This window comes from Neopsephotus bourkii, unplaced genomic scaffold (genome assembly GCF_033783945.1).
Source record: "Neopsephotus bourkii isolate Nb327-2 ecotype Australia unplaced genomic scaffold, CSIRO-AGI_Nbou_v1 NB_234, whole genome shotgun sequence".
NCBI lineage: Eukaryota > Metazoa > Chordata > Aves > Psittaciformes > Psittacidae > Neopsephotus > Neopsephotus bourkii.
Genome location: NW_026900744.1, coordinates 5813436 through 5836104, shown reverse-complemented (window position 1 = coordinate 5836104; position 22669 = coordinate 5813436). Strand labels below are relative to the sequence as shown.

Sequence of the window (22669 nt, the reverse complement as noted above, 5' to 3'; positions counted from 1 at the left end):
CCGGCGTACCCCGGGACGCGCGCCGCCGCTATTGGCTATGCTATGCGATCGGCCCCGCTAGCGGGCAGCCGCTTGGGGTACGGCGGGCCCCGGTGCCGAGTAGGGCTGGAGGAGGCACCAACCGCTATAGAGTTTTACGGGAAGTGGGGGGCCAGGGATACATCCTGCGCTGCGGAGCTGCTGCGGGCGACTCGGGGAGCTGTATGGGGGCACTGGAGTGCACTGGGTAGCTCCCTGCGGTTATCAGTAGAAACGCTTTAGTTCTCTTTTTTAACCAGAATAGGGTCAGCTCCACCGAAGTGGAGCCTCAAAAAATTCCTCGACACTCGTGCTTGTTCCTCTCCACGGAAATCTTTAGTAAAAGGCGAAAGATTTATACGATCTGAAGAGAAACCAGAGTATGCGCCATTCCTCTCCCCCGCCGCACCGCCCGCCGGCTCCGCGACACATAGGTCAGGGCGATACCTGCCCGTTCCCAGAGCTGTGGCTCTCGGCGTGGCCCCGCTGCGACCACCGGAGCCATGCACACCCGACCAGCCCGGACCGGCCGCAGCAGCGGACACCGGCGACGCCGGGCAGCGCCGCGCTGTCGCGGTGCGCTCTGGGTATGCAAATTAACGGAGTGCTGATGAGGCGCCTGACTCACAGACTGGGTTGGGTTGCGAGGGACCCTAAAGCTCATCCAGTTCCAGCCCCCTGCCATGAGCAGGGACACCATCCACAAGACCAGGTTGTTCAATGAAGCGGTTGCGCGGGCAGGCAGACGGGGCCGAGGTCAGCTCCGCCTATCCCGATCCCGCCTCCGGTCCGCGGCCCGATGAGAGCCTGTGTCTCCCCGTGAGGTGTTACCCCGGCCGGTACGAACACCCACCGCACAACCGGTCGCCCACCTGCTTGGTCCCACCCACCCCGCATGGATAGGGGAAGAAGAGGAAGGGTAAAAGTGCGAAATCATGGGTTGATATGTAAGCGCAATAATTCAAACGAGCTAAGAATGATATAACCAGTTGTAAGGAAAACAGTACAGCGAATATATGGGTACAAACTGGAACACAAGAGGTTCCACTTAAACTTGAGAAGAAACTTCTTCTCGGTGAGGGTGACAGAACACTGGAACAGGCTGCCCAGGGAGGTTGTGGAGTCTCCTTCTCTGGAGACATTCAAAACCCACCTGGACACGTTCCTGTGTAACCTTATCTAGGTGTTCCTGCTCCGGCAGGGGGATTGGACTAGATGATCTTTTGAGGTCCCTTCCAATCTCTAACATACTGTGATACTGTGATACTGTGATACTGTGAAATGAAACCCAAGCACGACAAGCGATGTACACAGGAACAATCGGCCAGCCTCTCCTCGACCAGCGCCCGCCCCGTGCGCTTTCCCGCAGTTCACTGTGACACCGGCTGGGAAACTGTAACATTTCCCTCTGTGATTACACAGTTACTGTGTAACGCGTTTGTTCTGTCTTTAACCAGAATAGGGTCAGCTCCACCGAAGTGGAGCCTCAAAAAATTCCTCGACACTCGTGCTTGTTCCTCTCCACGGAAATCTTTAGTAAAAGGCGAAAGATTTATACGATCTGAAGAGAAACCAGAGTATGCCCTCCACCCACCGCGCACACGGAGCCTCCCCCGGCTGTCGCTCTGCAGCACACAGCGATTCCGCAACGCCTGCCCGATCCCCGCCGCTATGGATCGTGTCGGGCTTCTCCAACGGCATACACGGCTCGGTTCCGCTCCCGGACCGCGACGGCCCCGCGGGAGGGGCGGAAAGAACGACCGTGCCCGCGACGCTGCTCCGCAGTGCACCCTGGGTTTGCAAATAGGGCTGAATAGTAATGAAATGGGGCGGAGAATGGATTCAGGGCGGCCCTCCGGAGGAGGAGATGCTCAACATGAGCATGTGTGAGCTCACAGCCCAGAAACCAACCGTGAGCTGGGCTGCATCAAAAGGAGCGTGACCAGCAGATTGAGGGAGGGGATTTTTCCCTTCTACTCCGCTGTCATGAGACTCCGCCTGGAGTACTGTGTGCAGCTCTGGGGCATTAGTATAGGAAGGATGTGGACCTGTTTGAGCGAGCCCAGAGGAGGACTGGAGCACCTCTGCTATGGAGAGAGGCTGAGGGAGCTGGGCTTGTTCAGCACGGAGAAGGCTTCAGGGAGACCTTAGAGTAGGTTTCCAGTACTAAAGAGGGCTAAAAGAAATCTGGAGAGGGACTTTTTATGGGGACATGTAGTGACAGGACAAGAGGGAATGGCTTTGAGCTGGCAGAGGGGAGATTGAGATGAGCTCTTGGGCAGAAGTTCTTCCCTGTGAGGGGGCTGAGGCGCTGGCACAGGGTGCCCAGGGAAGCTGTGGCTGCCCCATCCCTGGCAGTGTTCAAGGACAGGTTGGATGGGGCTTGGAGCAACCTGGTCTAGTGGAAGGTGTCCCTGCCCATGGCAGGGGGTTGGAACTGGATGAGCTTTAAGGTCCCTTCCAACCCAAACCATTCTGTGACTCCATGCCCCATATGGTGATGAGCCGCCGGCCCCTGCTCTGCCCGGGGTACTCTGTGGTGCTGCTCCTCCTGCCCGGCCGGAGCCGTTCGTGAGGTGACCCGAGGGGCAGGACGGGCGGACCTGCGGCAGTCGTGCCCCCGACCATGCTCCGCTCTGTCCCTCCCGGTCCTGAGGCTGGATCCCGCGTTGCAACCGGTGCCACAGCACTGACATAGGCTGAGACTGGGCCTCGCCATCGCCCCCCCCCATCACCGCCGCCTCGTCGCTAGGCAACGGCGCGCTCCCCTCGCTGGCGGCGCCGTGACGCAACTGCCTCGCGAGAGCTCGCCCCGCCAAACCGCCCCCGGAAGCACCGCCCCTCCTCTTTGCGCCGGTGCCGCACCATGGGTGAGTAGGGGCCGCTGTCACTCCCGGCCGCCATCCGCTGCCATCTGCTCGCCGCGCCGCCGCTGCCCGCCCCTGTCCCCTACCGGGTGACAGCGGGGGGTGCCGATACCCTGTAGCGCCCGCCATCTTTAGCTGCCGCGACGGCACCGAGCCGCTGGCGGCGGAAGGATGCCTAGGCCCAACATGGCGACTGGGGCGGAGGGGAGGCGGGCTGAGGGTTTCGCTTTGGATTTCTGCAGGTCCTAAGCGCTGAGGTCTTTCTCTGCACCTTCCGCAGTGAATCCTGCGGATGAGGTGGGGTGGCTTCCTAGGGGGAGCAGAGGAGGGGTGTGGGGTGACCTTGGGAAGGGCTCTACAAGTTGGGAGGGATTTGTAGGGGACCCGGGAGGTGGCGTCCTCTGGAGAGATAGTCCCTGTAGAAACAGGCTTGAGATGGGGTATCTTTTGTTCGGGCTCAGTGTACAGGTGGCATGGGGATTGCTTCCCATAAGGGATATGCTAGACATAGTGGATAGCATGGAATGTTTGCTATAGTGTGCCTGGCAGCTTGTGATGGGATGCTTCCCATAGGGTGCCCAGCAAACAAGGTAGGTTTGGAGGCTACTTTCCAAGGGAGACATTCATCAGACACAGTGGAGCTAGTCTGCTTTGTACAGCCTTGCTGGGAGGGAGGATCTGAGTATCAATGATGAAGCTTCTCTAACTGCTGCATAAGGCCGAGTGCACTGTGCGGATACCAACCTTGGAGAGCTGAGGACTCAGAACCGTGCCCTGCCATGGCCAGGTGGGCTCCTTGACATCATCTTCTGACCATGCTGCTCTCCATTCAGGTATCTCCAGGGACAACTGGCATAAGCGCCGCAAGACTGGGGGCAAGAGGAAGCCCTACCACAAGAAGAGGAAGTATGAGTTGGGGCGACCTCCTGCCAACACGAAGGTGGGTGATTAGAGGGGTGGTGATCAGTAATTGTGCTTTCAGACTTAGGTTGCTGGTTGTGTGCTGTTAGAGACTTAAGTATATACTGTGTTTTGTGACTTGTTAAATGTTTGTCTCTCCTTTAAAAGGTAGTATTTTCCCCATGTCAGTGAAAAGCAGCAATGTATTTTTGCACTAAGAGGCAATTGGAGTGATGAAACTTTCACCTTAGGTAGATGCAACAGACCGTTTTGGTCATTTATTGTATCTGCCAGTGCTGGGGTTTGTCATAGTTACACTGACCAGATTGCCTTTGAGGTTAGAAGTTGGCTGGGCTTTTGCATGGGCTGTGCAGCGTTCCAGCAGCAACACCACCCTGGTGTTTGTTTCCCACTGTAGATTGGTCCTCGCCGGATTCATACAGTGAGAGTTCGTGGTGGAAATAAGAAGTACCGTGCCCTACGGTTGGATGTTGGCAACTTCTCCTGGGGATCGGAATGTAAGTACACCATGAACCTGATGTGTTGGTAAGGGAAAGTCTCCTACGGCTGTGCTGGTTTTTGGTACTGCTGCAGAATAGAGGGACAATAGTGTGAGCATGGATTTTTAGGCTGGGTTTGAAGATCATGGAGTGTGCAGTGCTGGGTCTGAAACAGCATGCATAGTGATGATAACTTTGACCTTACGTGGCTTTAGGAGACTTGAATGTCTTCTAAATTCACCATGATAGGAGTGTCATAGTTACACTGAGTGACATGCTTGCATTACCTTTTTATTGGCCAGAGGAGCAAAACACCTAAATACAATAAGTTCTTCATAAATGCAATTTTCTTTTTGTTTATTGATGAGCACTTGCTAAAAGTTAGGTGATCATAGAGTATAGAGTAAGGTGTTGAGGATTTTTTCTGAGAAGGCTCTCCCCTGGAACAATGTTACATCAACACATGCAGTTTAATTCATATTCTTGCTTTGCTAAGCAAAAGTGGGAAGCGCTGAAGCAACAGGGGGGTCTGCTGTAAGGTAAGTGAGCCTGGCCTGTTCAGATTTACTCAGTATGATGGTCAAACCGGGAGTAAGAAAGGTGGTGTTTCAGTGGCCAGCGTGGTGTAAGGGTGAAAGGATGTTTTTTCCTTTGTCAGCACGAAGCATTGTCTGAACAGTGAAAAGTGCTGTTGCTCATAGGCAGTACAGCAGAAGCAAAGAGACCTGAGTGTTCCTTGCAGAACAAGGATGAGGTACATGAGTGAATGGGAGAAAACCTGCCTTGTGCCTGACTTTTGCACATATGCAGGGCTGTATCTTCAAGGCAGGCAACTTCTAAACATTCAAGTCTAGTAGCTAAGAATGACTGCATCAAGTGGGTCTTAAAAGGTGAAACCACCAGTTTCCCTTCTCAATTAACCCAAACCCTCAACCTATAAAACCAGTTTCTAGTATGTGTTGCAGAGCAGTTCCATTCAACACAGCTTAAGTCAGTAATTCTAGTAAGGACAAACAGGGTTGAGCCCGGTGTATGGGGTTAGTTGGCCTCTGCTGAGGCATTTTCCAGTCCAGAAATTTAGTTCTTACAATTGCTTAGTTTTATTTGAGATGAGCTCCAGCAAGGCCACAGATGCCAGTGTTTCATCCTGGAATGAATGGATTTCTATTTCTAGCAACAACAGGAAGTTGGACTGATGAAAAATAAATGCATTTTACTTAGTCAAGTTTAATTCAGTGCCAGGGAAGTTGGGGAATGTTTGGTGGGGTGATGAGTGTGAGATGTGGACTGTATTCTCAGTTGTCTGATCCCTGTAGGTTTGAATTCATACTCTTCTTTTGAAAGGCTGCACTCGCAAAACCAGAATCATCGATGTCGTCTACAATGCTTCCAACAACGAACTGGTGCGGACAAAGACCCTGGTGAAGAACTGCATCGTGCTGGTTGACAGCACCCCATACCGGCAGTGGTATGAAGCCCACTATGCCTTGCCCCTCGGACGCAAGAAGGGTGCCAAACTGGTATGTCTGGATTGTCATCTGGCCTCCTTGCAGACTGCAGTCTGCCTGGGAAGAGGCAGTTAGCTGTGGTGAGCAGGCAGTGCCTGACAGATGAGGATTGGGTTCCTGTCAGTGACAGCATTGGTTATCTGGGCTATGTTCCCATCCGTGCCCAGTACCACAGAGCTGTCTTAGGCATTGCACCCGTTTGTGCACAAGGACCTGCCTGTCAATCTCTTTGGTCTTCTAATGATGATACCCTTGTCCAGTTCTGCTACTGAAAGGAGAGCGATGACACTTACAATGCTGAGGGAGACTTTGCAGGTCAGGTCCTTGTGCTGGGAAATGATGGCTTTGATGAGAAGCTTGTGGATTGCTAACTGAACTTCAGCACTGTTTTAACTGGCTTTAAATTGTCCAGACTCATTGTAATTTGTTGAAGATCCAAATCCCAGACTTACAGGAGTTGCTCAAACCTCCATGTGCAGCACTCAGCTTACGGCTGTCTCCTTGCATTTAGAGCACAGTACTTCTTAACTGGGCACTGAGTAGTTCAGCAGCACTGGGATAGCTCATAACCTGTCTGCCTGGATTCACACCACACCCAGGTGCTCCCATTATGTCTGCAGAGGGAAAGAGCATTTGCTTCTTTTTGGAGGACGATTAATTCATGAAGAAAACCTTTGCAATTCCATTTAGTCTTAAGAGCACCCTTCCCTAGGGCACTGTGCCTTGTCAGCAGTGACTTTAGTGAGCAACATCACATTTCTTAGCCTGAAAAGAAACACAGCACCTGGTTCTGTGAGGGTGAGCTGTTTGTGCCTCTGCCAGCTATGACTTGTGGAACAGTACAGGCTGAGAATACAAGGGTCTCCTTTGTATTTGTGGGGACCACCTGCATTAGCAGAAGTTGGCCATATGTTTAACCTTGTCTTTGCTTATGGCCTTGTTTTTAGACTCCTGAAGAGGAGGAAATCTTGAACAAGAAGCGCTCAAAGAAGATCCAGAAAAAATACGACGAGCGAAAGAAGAATGCCAAGATTGCAAGTATTCTTGAGGAGCAGTTCCAGCAAGGAAAACTGCTTGGTGAGTCCCCAGCAGCTTAATGTGGATGGGGATAAGGGAATCGGGGTACCAGAGCAGGTCTTATTCCTCATCTTTGGATTGTTTAAAGTTGTACTTGCTATGATAAAGCTGACTGCAGGGTTAAGGCAGCAGGGTGTTCCCTTTATCTTCAGGAGTATCTTTTGGGTCTTTTCTTTTACCTTCTCTGGAAACACGTTGATTTTGTCAAGAGGGGAAAATCTATTTCTGGAGCTTGAATGGCAACATTCCCAGCTGGGCTCCTAGTTGGCCTTTGAGGAAAATAATAGGGCTTGAGACTTGCAAAACAAGTGAAAAGACCCACGGGCTGCACTGTCAGAAAAATGTCCTGCAGTCAGAACAGCTTTGACCAGGTTTGAGTTCAGACAGAAATAATTCTGTGTTCTGAAGTCTTCTGGTGATGAGACCTTTGTCCAGTTCTGCTACTGAACTTGAGCGATGACAGTTTGGAGATCTGAAGAGGACTTCATTAGGAGCTCTGCCTAGCAGAGCAGGTTCAGGAGCACGGTTGGTACCTTAGGGGGTGGTACTGAAGCCAGAACAGGAACTGGTGTATCCATTGCTGGTAACTTTCTGGTCCCTGCTTTTGCACGAAGACTGCATGCAGTGCTTCCTGCAGCTGGTGTGTCTGCTGGGGTGGTGAAGTGTTAAACTTAACTGATGACTTCTCCTTGCAGCCTGCATTGCCTCCAGACCTGGACAGTGTGGCCGAGCTGATGGCTACGTGTTGGAGGGCAAGGAATTGGAGTTCTACTTGAGGAAGATCAAGGCCAGAAAAGGCAAATGAATAAAAACTGTTCTGCTGAGAGAACGAATAAAACCAAGAGTCTGCCCTACAGTAAAGGGTTGCGTGCTCATTTTGTTAGGGCAGGGTGGAGGGGGCTTGTGTAGCTCCTCCTGCCTGTAAAATGGAAAGAAGAAGGGTCTCTCCTGGAATCCCTGAGTGCCTGTGTGTCTTAAGGCGAGCTCTGACCCTGCATGCTCTCAACTGAAACATTTCCCTGGGTTCTAGGACAGTGACTTCATGGACCAAGTGGGTGTGGAAGAGCTGTCAGACTTGGACAAGTAGAGGATTTCCATTACTGGAAACCTGCAAACAGGAGGAAGGTGTAAATGTCCATGGGGCACTGCCACGGCATGTGTACCCCCCTTTTCCTGTTGTGTAGGTCAGCACATGGATGCTTGGGGGTTTTGGAGTGGGGTCAGTGAGGGATCGGGCCCTGCTGCCTCAAGAGGGGAGGGTCTTTTAACCACACTTGCTGCACTGCTCAGTGACCAACTGGCCTTTCCCTGACCTCCTTGGTCTCATTGCTGTGCAAGAGAAACTCCTTCTAGCAGAAGGGCCAGGCTCTCGCCATGGTCTGTCCCTTTCGAAAGCTGGGTACAACCTCCAGCTTTGAGCCCTGTCGCTTGTGCCGGGATTGGAAAGCAGCGATGAACAAAAGCTGTCCTGGATGTTTTGGTGCCTGCAGTGTCATTCCTTGGAATTGATGTCTTTAACGAAAGCTGGCACGATGGAGTCCTGCATCTAATTGCAGAATGATTTGTGCAGGTATCAGGGTGAAGTTGGGAGCCCATCTAAAAGGCTGATCCTGGGGCTGCAGGGAAAGGCCAGGCTCACACATCTTAAGAGTGCGGAATGTGCGCATTGCATGCTTCACACTGCTTGTATATTACAGAAACCTTACTTATCTGTAGGAATGTTACGGTGTAAGGCAGGCTGCCTGCAGCCCCAGCTTCACCATTTTCAGCTTTGAAATCATAGCTAGGTTGGAAAAGACCAAGATCAAGTCCAGCGATTACCTCAGGATTGCCAAGTCCACCACTAAACCATGTCACTGAAGGGCCTCATGTACACGGTTTTTGAACACAGCAATGGTGATTCCACCATCTCACTGGGCAGCCTGTTCCAATGCCTGGTTGCTCTTTTGGGGAAGAAATTGTTCCCTAATGTCCAATCTAAATCTTCCCTGGTGCAACTTGAGGCTGTTACCTCTTGTCCTATTGCTTGTTACTTGGGAGAAGAGACCAGCTGCCTCCCCTCCATCCTCCTTTTAAGGAGCTGTAGAGTGATAAGGTTCCCCCTGAGCCTTTTCCAGACTAAACAACCCCAGTTCCTTCAGTTGTTCCTTGTCAGACCTGTGCTCCAGACCCTTCACCAGCTTTGTTGCCTTTCTCTAGACCTGCTCTGGCAGCTCAGTATATCTTGCAGTGAGGGGCCCAGAACTGAACATGGGATTTGAGGTGTGGCCTCACCAATGCAGAGTAAAGGGGAATGATCACTGCCTTGCTGCTGGCCACACTGTTGTTGATACAGGCCAGGATGCTGTTGGCTGCCTGGGCACAGTCTGGCTCATGTTCAGCAGCCATCAATCAGCCCCAGGTGTGGCCCAAGTGCAAGACCCAGCACTCTGCCCTATGGTGAGACCCATGTCTCTAGTGCCTTAAAATGCAGACTATCTGCTCCCCAAAGAGCTTGTGCTTGGTATTTTTTATGTATGGTTTTGTGCCCCAGCTGCTGTGTGTGGCAGCAGGAGGTGCTGGCGAGCCGAGGTGTCCCTAGCAGCTTGAGTTCATCCTGCCTTGCTGGCAGGAAGCCGAGGGTGGGTCCGGTCTGAAGATGGAGACACACACCACACCAGCAAGCTACCTGTTTCCTGGGTGGCCGCAGCAGCATGGTTATGCCATGGTGGGCACATGTGGCTTGGATCTGTGCTGCTGTGGGCACTGACAGCAGAGCCATGCCCAGCAATGCCTTTGGAGTGCTGGCAGCGGGACCTGGGCTGGGTGGGAAGCTTGCACAACCACATTCCTTCTCCATAGTGATCTGGGGTAAACTTTCCCTGCTCTCCAGCAACGCCTGCTTTCCAGAGAGGTGGGGCAGAGGCGATAAAGGGCGCTTAAGGGGGATGTGTCACGACTGCTTCCTCTGAGTGTGTTTCTTCTCTCCCCTCCATAGAACACAAACAGGATTCAGGGTGTTTCTGCAGGACTTTGTACAGATGGAGAAACTGATGCTTACGGAGCAAATGCCAACTCCATGTCAGTGCAGGAGCTGTAAACCTGTCTCCTGATGAGCAGGATTATGACTAATTCATCAGTGCACGCTGCTTATGAAGTTATTGCTCTGAAAAACACAGCTGCCAAGGGCAGGAGCCTGTGGGAATGAAAGCAGCACCTATTCCCTGCTCCAGCCGTGCTGTAGGTGTGACACAGGAATGGGATGGTGGCAGCTTGCTCCCACAGTGGTACAGGCTGTGTGGTTTGACCACAGGATGTATGGCTTCTGGTTTGGCCTTGGCATAGTCCCATGGATGTGCACAGGGATTTACCCACCTGGGAGGAGGCAAACCTGCCGTGCACTGAGCCAGGAAGAGATGCACTGGGGTTAAGCACAGCTTTAGTCTGGCTGGGTTTACGAGGTGGCAAAGCCTGATCTAAGGACCTTGCCCACTTCTGCAAATACCTGTGGGGGCTGAGTTACACAATAAGCAACCAGCAGCGTAACCCATGTGAGGTCACTCGTCATCCTGAGCGCTGCTCCTTGCTGATGAGTGGCTCGCTCAGCTCCACACAGTATTAACTTGGGGGTATTTTCACAAGACATGGTCTGACCCAGAAAATAACCTCATAGTTACCCTTTAACTAATCCAGCAGTAGCCTGGAGGGTAGCAAAAGAGCATTGAGGCTGGTTTGCTGTGGGAAAATGGGAGCTTTAAAGGTAAAGTGGCTTTTGGAAAGGGAGGCTTACAGGAAAGGGAATTCTTTGACAGCTCTGCTGATATTCTCAGGAGAAACACACGTTTCTGAGCTCAGGAATCCTTCTACAAGGGCCGAAAGCATCAATCTGGGTTTTTTTCTGACGGTATCACTTGGTCTAATACCCCACAACCATCACTGCTGTCAGTCCTTGGGGCTGTGCCCCTTTTGCCACAGAAGAATGTACGTAAATATAAGCACATTAAATACAAAAATAAAATGGATAAAATCCAGTTCACCCACTTTGTGGATAAATGCAGTGTCCCTGCTGTCTCACTGCTGGGGGTGACTTATACCAACAAGGAAGAAACTCAAAGCTGAGGCTGGCAATGACTTTATTAGTGTTAAGGGGACATATCCATCACAGTGTTGGTTTTCTGCAAGACTGATTGTCCTCATCCCATCCCTTCCTTGTGGTATCGGTTGTCCCCATCCCCTGCCATGGGAGCAGGGAGTGAGCCTGGCCAGCAAGCTGGGAGCATCATCACCCAGAGGGGGTGAATCCTCCAGTTTTGGGGCTAACAGCGAGTATTGAAGGCTGTTATCCCAAACCCACCAGGAATTTCCCATCAACCTGGGAACACATCTTGGCTCAGGGCTGGGTAGCAATGCCCTGCTTCTGGACAGGGAATCTGAAGGGGGTGTCTGAGGAGTACCTTGCATTGGGGGCAGCTATTCTGCTTCAGGAAAAGGGACGCTTTTGGGGCAGCCTTGGTGCTCCCAAGCCTCTTGTTGGTCAGCCCCAGTGCCGTCGCAGGATGGTGCCTTCACCTGGACCAGTGGCAGCTCTTTCCTCTGTACTTCAGAGGCTTCCAGTGGCTTGTTCCCACCAGCCATGGTGGGCTCACTGGCCCGGCTCTCATCCTCCATCTCCTCCTCAATGCAGGCCACAGCCTCAGGGTCCGCGGCACAGCTGGGATGTGGGGAGGGGAAGCCATCATCCCCCTGGGGCCACTGCAGGCGGGGGTGACCTCGGGGGCCCCGGCCCAAGTGTTTGATGCTGATGGTGGGGGATGCAGCAGTGAAGAACTGGCTGAGGAGGGGTGTCTGGATGCACGGCACAGCCGGCGAGGCCTCCATGGGCTGGCTCTGCTCCGTGTCCTCACACATGCTGCAGGATGATGGGGACAGGCTGCCATCCTCCGCAGCACCACTCGCTGCCTCCATCCCAATGCAGGGAGCAGCCCCAGGAGGCCATATCCCTGCCCCAGCAGCACATCCATCGCCCAGTGCATCCTGCAGGGGCTGGGCAATGCGTTCCAACGGGGGATTTGCTGTTTGATCACTATAATAGGGCTCGGGTGGACAACCTGTTTGTGCTGTTGCCACACTGAAGCACTAACCCTTCTTCTCCATCCCCATTCACTCACCACATGTCAAAGGTGGAGCCCAGGAATGAGGGCTTCAAGGTCTCAGCGGCTGTGGCTGTGGTGTAAGGGGGCTGAGCTGTGGATTCATTCCAGTATTTGTCCTTCACAGCCGGGGGCAGGTTCTGGTACATGTCATCCACCGAGAGCAGGGACACCTGGGCACAGCAAAGGCATGGGGCAGGGGTGGCTTTGCGAGGACATGAGGGATGCAGATGCTGCTCCTCGTGCCAACCTGGCAGGGGTAGGGCTGGGCTCTGCAAGGGGTAAGAGAGGCTCCGTGCCCATCTCTTGGCTGCATTTGGGGTTTTCCTCTTCTGAATGCTGTTCATAGAAGTGAGGGGCTGAGCAGCAGTGCCAGGCTGCTGAGTGTCCCTTGGGGGTGCTGATTCAGCCATGGGGAGTAGATACACACAGGGACAGGGATGGAAGGACAAGATGCAGTCCTGCTTCCCTGCATGGGGATCTACTGTGGACAAGGATGTGTGTGTCCAGAAGCTGTTCTTGTGGACAGGGAGCTCCCTTTGCCCTGATTTCAGCAGCCACACACAGCGTAAGCTAGGGCAGGACCCACCTGCAGGTTCCTATCTATCAGCTTGTTGGTCTCAAAGTCATCATCGTCTTCTCCAAAGGGGTTAATGATCTGCTCTGCAACCTGTGGAGGAAGGGGGCCAGGGAAGCAAGGACAGGGACACCTTCCCATGGTACTCTCTTGGTCCACCCATGGGGCACATGAAATATGCAGATCTGGAGCTCCATGGTGCCCCAGTGTGATGGCTGGGACAAAGGATGTGTCCCCAGGGGTAGCCAGCAGTGACATGGGGTGCTTAGGGCCACCTCAACCCAAAAAGCAAAGCCTGTCCATGTCTCACCTTCAGCCAGCCAGCATAGAAGAAGAATTGGAGGAGGGTGGAGAGGGGGATGTACATGTCCAGGTCCCCCTCCTGCCCTGGCTCTAGTGGCTCCAGGAACTGCCGCCCGATGAGGCAGAAGGCAAAGAAGGAGTAGACAGCGATGGTGACCACCTGCAAGGAGCAAGGGTCAGCCACGGTGAGGGTGGAAGCCAGCAGGGATGTTTGGCACAGAAGTGAGGATACAGGAGCTCAGCCGGTCACTGATGCTCTCATCAGGTTAAAGCAAAACCTGGGCTCCTGCACATCCCTCAGGGCTGTGAACCAGTGTCTGTGCCACGCAATTAAATAGGGGAGTAAAGTGCTCCCCATCAGAGTGGAGGGAGGAGGCTGAGGGGCTCCTCTGCCATTGTGGGGTGGAAGGAGCTGGGATCTGAGCTCCTGGTGTCCATGGGGTGCATGGGTACCCACCTGTGTGTACACCAAGGGGATGCTGATCCAGTCGTAATGGAACAGCATGCTGCACTTGGCCCGGTAGAGATTCAGCTCCTGGGCAGAGAGGACAAGTATGACCAGGGCTTTGTGTGAGCCCTTCACAGAACCTGGTCCTTCCCGCATCCCTGGTGCCAACTCACATCCATGAGCAGGCGGAGGGCCACGTCATCACGGATGCGGCCATCCCGCCTGGCCTGGGCAGCCAGATTGGTGAACCACACGCAGGGGATCCAGTACTTGTTGAAGTCAGAGTGGAGGCTCTCAAACTTCTTGTGCTCATCCTGTGTCATGAAACCTGTGGCAGAGAAGAGGCTCCCATGTCAGTGGGGGAAAGCCCTTTTGGGGATTGTCCCCAATGGGACACAGTCTTTTCCAGGTGAAACTAAAGCACCAGGAGACAGGCTCTGGGCAGATAGGACATGGGGCTCCTTGGCATCGAGTATCCATGCAAGAGTGCCACCCTGTGTGTGGGACTGTTTAGGACAGGGATGCTTGTAAGGATCCCCAGCACACCCTCCTGGTGACAGGGACATGTCTGTGGACCCCAACCCTCACGCCACATTACAAACCATTACCCCAGGGTTTAAGTCCTCACCCGCTTCCACCACATGGTCCATGGTGGGGAAGCTCTTGAGCACCCTGGTGCTGATGGAGCGCAGGATGAGCACTGCTGACAGGTTGGCGTAGCGGATGAGGGTGCGCCGCAGGATCCGGCCCCTCTCGTCCTTGCCGTGGACGTTGCTGGAGATGACGCACATGAGCTGGTCGGGCAGGGGGATGCTGGTGTACTGGGCCCACCACCGGTTCACGATCAGGGTCACATAAAAACCTGCACCGACAGACAGCACGTGGGGCTCAGGGCAATGGGATGAGGTGAGGATAAGCCCATGCCGGGAGAGCTGCCATGTTTCCACCAGTGATAGATTTATCTGTAGCCAGGAGATAAAGCGCACATCACGCTTCCCACTGGGCTGCCCTTCCCATGGATGGAGGTGGGGATGGCCCTGGCTCTTCCTTATCCTGGATGGAGGTGGGGATGGCCCTGTCTCTTCCTTATCCTGGATGCAGGTGGCTCAGGGCATGTGTTCAAGGCCAGGGCAGTGTTCAAGGCCAGGTTGGACAGAGCCTTGGGTGACGTGGGCTAGTGTGAGGTGCCACTGCCCATGTCAGGGGCATTGGAACTAGATGATCCTAAGGTCCTTTCCAACCCAAACCATTCTATGATTCTATGTGTTGTAGATAAGGTGTTCCTTTCCTGGGCAGGGGGAGGAGGGTGCAGGGCATGCCAAGGGAAATCACAGCCTCCCACTGGCATCCCTGGGCCAGGGAGCTGTGGTTGGTGGGTTTGGAAGCCAGGTGCCCCCTCTGGGGTGCCAGGTTCCAACATCCCCCAACCAATGGTGTCCAAAGGATGTTTTGGTGTGGGGTTAGGATGTGTTTTAAGCCACCATCACCAGGGGGGAGCAGGGGAGCCCAACTCCCGTGTACAGGGGAGGGTCCCATACCTAGGACAAAAGACATGGGGATGAGGTCCGTGGAGCGATTGCAATATTGAGCCACTTTGGTATAGAGGCGCTTCTGCTCCTTGGTCAGCAGCTGCCTGCAACAGAATCACAGTGGGTCAGGGACATGGAGCAGGGTCAGGGACATGCAGTGGGGTCAGAGACATGCAGTGGGGTCAGGGACATGCAGTGGGGTCAGGGACATGCAGTGGGGTCAGGGACATGCAGTGGGGTCAGGCGCAAGTGGTGGGGCTGGGGCTCTGCCTCGGACCTCTATGAAAAACCATCGCCTGATGCCCATTCTGCTTGCCCTCCCCTGCCCAACCCCAGCTTCCCTGGAGACATCCATTGTGCTTTTCCCCTCCCTGCAGGGACCCCAGTCTGTGACCAATGGGGCATCCCTGCACACCCCAGTGGGTCAGCACGGAGCAGACACAACCACCACTCCGACCCTGCTCACCGGTAGATGATGCTGAGCATGGTGTACAGCACCACGAAGACGATGAACTCCTTGTACAGCAGCTTGTAGATGCTGCCCTTCCAGCGGAAGAGCAGCTTGGAGAAACCTCCAAAGCGGGAGTTGGCCACTTTCAGTGTGTAGGAGACGGTCATTGCAGCTCAGCCCTGCACCTCGCACCTTCCCTCAGTGGCTGCTGGCTAAACTGAGGAGAACTGGGGTTCCCAACACTGTCCACGCTGCAGGGCCTGGGCACATGCACTTGCTCCCACCCCAAGCTCTATGGCCCATCAGCAGGTTTGCCCATACAGCAACCCTGCCCAGTGCTGCTGCCTCTTCCCCTAAATACCCCAGCATGGGCCCACACAGCCGAGCCCTCCCCATGATGGATTGGGGTTGTCAGAGGCAGGGAACAGGGAACTCCAGGTCGGTCACACCTCCCTGACACCACCCATGGCTGGAGATTGCAGTGGGAGCTGGGGGCATCAGAGACAGAGATGGGCAGGACTCTGGCGTGGTTTGGGTCGTTCCCCTTTGCAGCCATGGCAGCTGAATTTAGGCTCCATGGCAAGAGGAAAGGACCAAGGGTTGCATTGCCCTGGGAATGGGACCCTGGGATGTGCAGGCAGAGCCAGCACAGGGAGGGCTGGGGATGTGTCTGGAGCATGGGTGAAAAATGTGCCCATCACTGCCTGAGTCCTTGCTGCCAGCTACAGGCAGTGCCTGTGGCCGTGTCCAGGCTGCAGCCCCTGGGGAGGGCTGGCTGAGTCCTGCCTGTCCTGCATGGCACTGAGGAACCTCCTGGTCTCTCCAAGTCCCTTGGGAACGGCACAAGGCAGGGCACACCGGGATGCTGTGGCTGCAGTACGTGACAGGGGGTGATGGAGAGATATTAAAGGCTGGCACTGGGCCACTTTCCCAGGGCTGCGGAATGGGAGGGAAGGGAACAGTTCCAGCGGGATGTAAACCAGCAGTAACCATCCATAAGTGACAGCGGGACACGCAGGGAAACCACCGCATCCTCATGCCCAGCCCGCACTGGTGCTGAGCACTGCCCGCGCCTTGCCTCGTCCCTCCGTGGGCTGCAGGAGGCCGCGCTGTGCGCTGCAGGAAGCGCCGCTTCCTTTGCCGGCCGGAGCGCCGCGTCCTGCCCTGCCCGGCTCCCTCCCTTCCTGCCCGGGCACAGCGCCCGCCCCGGGCTCAGGCTTGCTCCAGTGCGGTGCAGGGAGGCTGCTGGGGCTTCCAGCCTGGGAAATGTACCCAAGGGCACCTGCATCCCCCCCGTCCCCAGGGAAGGGCTGAGGCACCCATGGGTGAGACTTGCTGGGGAGTGCCTGTGCAGGGGGGTGATTTACAGCATCCCCAGCCTTTGCCCCGTTCCCAGGAGCCCCACAAGTCCCTGCTCTGGCCAGGAACTGCAGCGTTTACAGCAGGCTGACACCTTTCCCACCTGTAAATCACTGCACAAGGCAGAGGCTCTGCTCGTCCTCAGCCAGGGTCCAGCTCTGTTGGCAAAGTGGCCCCGGGGCGTCTGGATGAGACCCACACTGGAGCATCACACAAGGCATGGGAGGGTAGATGGTGTGGGAGCAAAGCCCCCCATCCCTGCACTTCCCTCCATCAGATGGCTCCCCACCACACAAACACAGGGATGGAGCCGCACTGCCAGGAGTAAAATGATTTATTTCTTACTGAGAGCTGGATCCTACATGGGTTGGGAGCACATTGAGCAGGGGATGCTGCAAGGGGCCCCCTCCACTGCTTCCCTGTGTGCATGTGCACCCTGCACACCCACTCACAGCTAACTGTGCAGAGTCCCTGCACACGTGTGTGCGTGCACACCCATGCAAGCAGCAGCACACATGCACCAGCTGTTTCTAGCCCCCATGGGACACTGCAGGATGTGGGGTGTGCAGCAGGCAGGGCAACCCCAGGCTCTCTCTGCCATGCCAGGGCACCCAACCGTGCATGATGCTCCCCAACAGACCATGGAGGCACAGCCAGCCCCATTTCATGTCCCCAGACCCTGTTCTCTGCAGGCTGGGGAGCAGTTAAGTCCATGCCAAATCCCGTTTGGCTCCAGCAAGAGAGGATGGAGGCCCCCGTCAGTGAGTCTGGCACTCACAGTATTGTCACCTCATCCCCAAAACCAGCCCCCACCTCCTCTTCATGTCCTTCCTCGGGCACTGCCAGCCTGTGCATCCCCAAACACCGCCAGCCTGTGCTGTGTTCTCACACCCCTTGCTGAGCTGTAACACACGGCAAGCGAGGGGTGCACATGGTAGCACAGGGGAAGGGATGGGGATTTGGAGTGCAGCTTTGCAAGCAGCCACTGTAAGCCATGGCAGGACAGCTCGTGGCTCTTCTGCTGTGCTGGCTTTCACCACTGGCTGTCCTCTTCCACACTGCTGTATCCCAGACACAGCTCAAGTGCCATCCATCATCAGTGTAGGTCGATGTTCTCATACTCCACGTTGTCCGAGTCCTCCAGCTCGATGCCGGGTACAAGGTTGTAATAGTTGGTGGACTGACTCATGTAGATCTTCTCCCGGTCAGCTGAGTCCTTCAGGACCTCACTCACACTGACAGTATCCACCTCTGGCTCGCTGGCCCCCAGCTCCTCTGCCCTCGGGGATGGGGTATCCTGCTGCCTGCCCAGCCCCGTAACCCACTGCCCTTCATAGGTTGGCATCTGGGACCTGCTAGGGGATCCCACCTGGATCTCCACCTCCTCATAGAGGTCCCTGCTGCTGTCCAGTGCATCCACAGAGGGCTGGAGCATGACTTGGCTCCCCAGCAGCACCTTCTTCTCAGTCTCAGAGGGGGCAGCAGGCAGATCGTAGGGGACATAGTGGTGGGGCTCTGCAGGCACCGGTGCGTTGCCCCTCTCTGCTGTGGCCAGGTGGCTCTGGGGCCTGCTCTGAAAGCTGTAGTTGGTCTTTCTCTTCTGCCTGCAGAAGCACCAGGTGACGATGGCGAGGATGAGGAGAGGGGGCAGGCAGATGAAGAGGGCGGTGAGGCTGAGGGAGCGGCACAGCTCATCCCGGGGGATGCTCTGGAGGTCCACACCGTGGAAGCGCTCCGGTGTGTGGCAGATAACCTCAGCGGCCAGGCTGGGCCAACCCTCCAGGGTGCTGAGCAAAGCACAGCTGCAGTCCCAGCTATTGTTGGAGAGCTGGAGATGGAGCAGAGACGGCTTCAGGAGGCTGGTGGGAAGGAAGGTCAGGGCATTGAAGCCCAAGTAGACCTCCTGGACCTGGTTGGATGCTTTCAGGAAGGACCTGGGCAGCTCCTGGAGCTGGTTGCTGTCCAGGTAAAGGACCCTCAAATTAGGGGCATCTTCCAGAAAGCTTCCAGGGAGTCTTTCCAGCAGGTTGTGACTTAAGTGCAAGATCTCCAAGGCAGGGGGGACTCCTTGTGCATTGCTGATATCTGTGATGCTGCAGTGCGAGAGGTAGAGCTCCCGCAGCCCCTGCACCCCTACCAGTGCTCCCCAGTCCAGGTGGGTGATGTTGGAGCTGGTGAAGTTGAGGCAGCAGCTCTCGTTAAGCGGAGCTTCCCGGAACGCCTGGAAGTCCATGGGCTCCGTGCAGTTGCAGCTTTGCGGTGCTGGGTCGAGGGTAAGGCCGGCAGCGAGCAGGAGGCTGCCCCACAGCGACACGGTCCCCAGCCCAGCACCTGCGGGGACAGCAGAGTGGACGGACGGGTGACCCCGCTGCGGGACCGGTTCTCCCGCTCCCGTAGCTCCAGCCCACACCGGATTGAACACGCTTCCCCCCCCCCAGCTCCATCCCATGGAAGGCACCCGGGTCCCCGCCGCCGCTCCCCGCCAGCCCGGGGCTGTCTCACACCCGACGTCCCGCGGCTCCCAGGGGCAGCGAGCGACCCCCGGAGCTGCGCTCTCCCCCACGGCCCGGGGAGCCCGGCCGGACCTCACCTGCCTCCGCACGCCCCATCCTCCGGGGCCGCTCCGTCCCCGCCGCGCTCCCCTCCGGGCGCGGCCGTCGGCTCCGCCTCGCCTCGGGGCGGCCCCGCCGCAGCCCGGCCCGGCCCGGCCCCGCTGCCTCCCCCCCCCCGCGGGCCATGGGCTCCCTGTGCCCCAGGCACCCCCCAGCCATGGACCCTCCAGCCGCAGTGGGCAGGGGAACCCCCCAAAATACTCTTACATTATACCCCCTACAGCCAATATGCCTGGTGCCCCCACTTCCTCTGCCTCCCTCCATAAACCACAGCACCCCATTCCTTCCCCAATCCTCTCCTCTCCATCCCCCCGAAGTCCCTTCCCAGTCCCTTCCCAGCTTCCCCCAGTTTCCAGCCCTCTCTGGCCCACCCACAGCTGTATGTCTCTCCAGAGCCCCCCATACTCCAGCATCAGTCCCCCAGGATCCTGGAGAGGGGCCAGGCTGGGGTCTGCTGAGTTGCCCCCATCCTGGGATGGGGAGAGGGCTCTGCCTGGCTGGTCCCCATCTCTGTACCCAGTGTGATACCCAGCCTCACTGGGGAGAGGATGCAGGGAGGACAAGCTTGCAGGATGGGGGCAAAGAGGCAACCCCTCTTTCCATCACTGGACCCCTTATGACTTCCTTCCATCTCATATAAGTCCCAAGCCACGAAGGAGGAGCGGAATCAAACATGAGACCTCAGCCCACAGGAGAAGCAGTGCTGGAGAGGGGAGCTGGTTTGCACACCCTGAAAATGCCTGTGTTCAGCACAGTGTGAACTAGGTAAAGTGAGACACATGGTGTGGCACCAACAGCGCTTTGCTTCAGTATTTGTGGGAGATGGGTGAGATGGGACCTGGCCTGAGCACAGACCCATCCCAATCATCCTGCTTGTGTCTGTCCCAGACCCACAAATCCCACGGGGGATTTCTGGCAGCTGGACCTGACCTGTCCTGCTGTGGGCATTGTCTTGTGAGTGAGGTTTGGGGTGCCAGCACCTCATGCTGTGCAGCAAATGCTGCAGCAACGAATCCTGTGCAGGGATTTCTGCTGGGAGGAGGGATGGGATGGGATGGGAGGGAGCAGGGAGGGAAGCAGGGCTGGCTGCATCCCGGCAGGCTGCTGGGGTGGGACGCAGGAAATCGCCGTTTCAGGCCTATGAGGGAAGGGAGGTGCCTGCAGCAGCGGGCCTGGGGCGACAAGAATTGCCTCCGTGGTGCCTTGGACACGGTCACACAGCCCCTGCTGGCACCCACGGGCTGGAGCCTTCTGATATCCTGCTTGGGGCAAAGCCTCCCCTGCTCCCCATGCTCTGGGGCAGGAGCTGAGCCAAGGGCCCCGTTGCAGAGGATTTCAGAGAGCTCCCTGGGCTGGATCCTGCCTCCCAAGGGGTACCTCCCAGCACTGGCATTTTACATACCACCCCAGATCCAAGCACTTCCTTAATCCTGAGGGATCCGGGTCCTTTCATCTCTTCCTCCGGGCAGCTTTACCCAGATTTGCAGCTTCCCCTCTGCACATCCTGAGCCAGCCCCTGGGGCAGGTTTGCTCTGCTGGAGTTGGAGCTGGTGCTTCCTTCCCCAGTCACCTGAGGGACCAGCCACCCTTTCCCTCCTCCTCCTCTTCCTTGGTGGCTGCAGCCCCATGCTTTGCAGGAGCTCACCGGGTGAGGGGAAAATCCCACTCCTGAGGGGGTCAGGGCTGTCACCCTAATGCCAGGGAGCTCACCCACACCCCACTGTGCAGCCTGGGCACTGTATGCAGAGCCCATAGCCATGCCATGCAGCCACCCTGAGAAGCATCCCTGCAACAGAGGCAACTTAGCCGCTGGGTTCAGCACCACTGCTCCTGATACTGTGAGGGTGGGGGGACATTGAGACCAGGCCAGGTCTGAGTATAGTGGAGGACAGAGATGCCACAGCCTCTCTGGGCTCCTGTAACATTTTACCATCCTCACAGGGGGAAAGAAGTTTCCTGGTATCTAGATGGAATTTCCCTTGGTGCAGCTTGCATCAGGTGCCTGTCCTGGTTTCACTGTACGCTTCCCAAAGACCTTGGGTCTCTTTTCCTGCAATTCCATTTAAATAGCAGCAGGTAGCCTTCCCTTGCCCAGGCTGGGCAGATTGTTGATGTCAAACCACACTCTCTCCTGCTGCTCCAGCTCCGTAATGGGAAAACCCCGTTTTCCATGCTCTGCATCTCCACAGACCCCAGCTGCAGATGGATGGGGGCTGCTCCCCGGCTCCCTCTTTCCTGGAGAGGTGATACCTTGGTGGGACTCAGGCTGCGGGGTCCATCCATGCCCCAAACCCAGCCTAAGTTCTCACCTGGAGGCAGGCAGAGCAGGAGCGGAGCCGGCAGCTCTCAGCCCTCGCTGATCCCCTCTGTGCCTCTGTATGGGTCCGGGGGCAAGCCCGGGGCAGGTCCCCCGGTCTCTCCATCCATGGGCTGCTTCCAGACTGTGCTCCTGACTCAGCTCCGCCCAGTTTGCTCCTCCATCGGAAAGCCAACGCTGCCCCATGACGCTGCCTGTGCGCCGGGAGCCCTCGGTCCCGGGTGGAAACAGGCTGCTTTCCCCAGGGAGCAGCAGCCCTCACCCCCCCCGAGCCGTGTTCGCTGCCGGGTGATGGGGTTGCAGGTGCTTCCCCTGCAAAAGCTGGAAACCCGAGGAGAAAAGCAGGTAGATCAGGGTTGTTCCCGCTGTGACTTGCAGGTTTGCTCAGCTTTTCTGCAGCACAAAATAGGGGGCTCATTCGTCTGTGCTACAGTGGGATGTGCTGTGGAGAACGGGGCTGTTTGGCCATGGGTATACATGCAAAACTCTCTGCATATTCAGGAGCACTTTGAGCATCAGTGACAAGAGCCTTGAGCTGCACTGGGGGAAACTGAGGCACAGAGCAAGGGGTGAGCTCACAGTCACCCTGTGGGCACTATGAGCAGCGGGATCTGCTTTTGAAGGGCTTTTGCAATGCTGCTGCTCCAGGCTCATTGGGGGCTGTGGGTTTGCATTGGGGAGAGATGATCCGCATCCTGCCATGACCCGTTTCAGGTGACACAGACTTGTCCTGCTTATGGCCATTAGAGAGCAGCACCACTATGGCACACTGCCCAGGCACCATCATTACCTTGGCCAGCCCAGCCAGGCCACCCGGCAACACCAGAGCCACCAGGACTCAGTGCCCAGGCACCGAGGAGCCAGGATGGAGGTCCCTACTGGGACAGTCCTGCAGGTTCCCAGTCTTGGACTGGCAGCTGTGGGGAACCGACCCTTCAGAGTTCTTTGAGGGCTGCTGGGGCTGGGCTAGAGCCAGGGCATTGTGGCCAAGGGCCACCTGACCATGGGCCAGCCTGGCTGGGAGCTCACCTGCACCTTCCACTGTCCCCTGTGTCCCCAGCACCCCACTTGGGG

The 22669-nt window shown here is 56.2% G+C and overlaps 3 protein-coding genes and 7 non-coding genes across 10 annotated transcripts; 6 read left to right on the top strand and 4 right to left on the bottom strand.

Annotated features, from left to right (window-relative positions):
* Positions 1–287: 287 nt before the first annotated feature.
* Positions 288–402, bottom strand: LOC133208120 (U5 spliceosomal RNA). Its single transcript, XR_009724249.1, has one exon. It is a non-coding gene; the product is annotated as a U5 spliceosomal RNA (small nuclear RNA).
* Positions 403–1484: 1082 nt separating this feature from the next.
* Positions 1485–1599, bottom strand: LOC133208117 (U5 spliceosomal RNA). The gene has a single exon (XR_009724246.1). It is a non-coding gene; the product is annotated as a U5 spliceosomal RNA (small nuclear RNA).
* Positions 1600–2781: 1182 nt separating this feature from the next.
* RPS8 (ribosomal protein S8) lies at positions 2782–7718 on the top strand. The gene is made up of 6 exons (XM_061344991.1): positions 2782–2888; positions 3719–3825; positions 4204–4303; positions 5630–5805; positions 6741–6870; positions 7566–7718. The coding sequence occupies exons 1-6, from the start codon at positions 2885–2887 to the stop codon at positions 7673–7675; spliced, it is 627 nt and encodes a 208-aa protein (XP_061200975.1). The 5' UTR covers positions 2782–2884; the 3' UTR covers positions 7676–7718.
* Positions 3565–3649, top strand: LOC133208107 (small nucleolar RNA SNORD55/SNORD39). Its single transcript, XR_009724237.1, has one exon. It is a non-coding gene; the product is annotated as a small nucleolar RNA SNORD55/SNORD39 (small nucleolar RNA).
* On the top strand, positions 4009–4112 carry LOC133208110 (small nucleolar RNA SNORD46). Its single transcript, XR_009724240.1, has one exon. It is a non-coding gene; the product is annotated as a small nucleolar RNA SNORD46 (small nucleolar RNA).
* On the bottom strand, positions 4999–15474 carry BEST4 (bestrophin 4). Its single transcript, XM_061344990.1, has 9 exons — positions 15323–15474; positions 14866–14960; positions 13956–14189; positions 13501–13655; positions 13337–13414; positions 12887–13039; positions 12589–12669; positions 12018–12172; positions 4999–5630 (listed from the first exon to the last, which is right to left on the bottom strand). Exons 1-9 carry the CDS (start codon positions 15472–15474, stop codon positions 5513–5515), a joined length of 1221 nt encoding a protein of 406 aa, XP_061200974.1. The 3' UTR covers positions 4999–5512.
* LOC133208108 (small nucleolar RNA SNORD38) lies at positions 6029–6099 on the top strand. Its single transcript, XR_009724238.1, has one exon. It is a non-coding gene; the product is annotated as a small nucleolar RNA SNORD38 (small nucleolar RNA).
* LOC133208109 (small nucleolar RNA SNORD38) lies at positions 7280–7351 on the top strand. The gene has a single exon (XR_009724239.1). It is a non-coding gene; the product is annotated as a small nucleolar RNA SNORD38 (small nucleolar RNA).
* LOC133208118 (small nucleolar RNA SNORA35) lies at positions 8148–8277 on the top strand. Its single transcript, XR_009724247.1, has one exon. It is a non-coding gene; the product is annotated as a small nucleolar RNA SNORA35 (small nucleolar RNA).
* Positions 15475–17302: 1828 nt separating the features above from the next.
* Positions 17303–19328, bottom strand: LOC133207643 (SLIT and NTRK-like protein 6). Its single transcript, XM_061344730.1, has 2 exons — positions 19257–19328; positions 17303–18997 (listed from the first exon to the last, which is right to left on the bottom strand). The coding sequence occupies exons 1-2, from the start codon at positions 19273–19275 to the stop codon at positions 17763–17765; spliced, it is 1254 nt and encodes a 417-aa protein (XP_061200714.1). The 5' UTR covers positions 19276–19328; the 3' UTR covers positions 17303–17762.
* Positions 19329–22669: the final 3341 nt, after the last annotated feature.

Bases quoted from the DNA above. Each gene is read 5' to 3' on its own strand.
- RPS8 (XM_061344991.1), top strand. The intron at 3,826-4,203 runs GTGGGTGATTAG...TTCCCACTGTAG, and splicing joins GACCTCCTGCCAACACGAAG to ATTGGTCCTCGCCGGATTCA. The intron at 6,871-7,565 runs GTGAGTCCCCAG...TTCTCCTTGCAG, and splicing joins CCAGCAAGGAAAACTGCTTG to CCTGCATTGCCTCCAGACCT.
- BEST4 (XM_061344990.1), bottom strand. From the start codon at position 15,474: ATGACCGTCTCCTACACACTGAAAGTGGCCAACTCCCGCTTTGGAGGT. The intron at 13,656-13,955 runs GTGAGGACTTAA...TCTCTGCCACAG, and splicing joins GGACCATGTGGTGGAAGCGG to GTTTCATGACACAGGATGAG. The intron at 13,040-13,336 runs GTGGGTACCCAT...TGCTCCTTGCAG, and splicing joins TCCCCTTGGTGTACACACAG to GTGGTCACCATCGCTGTCTA.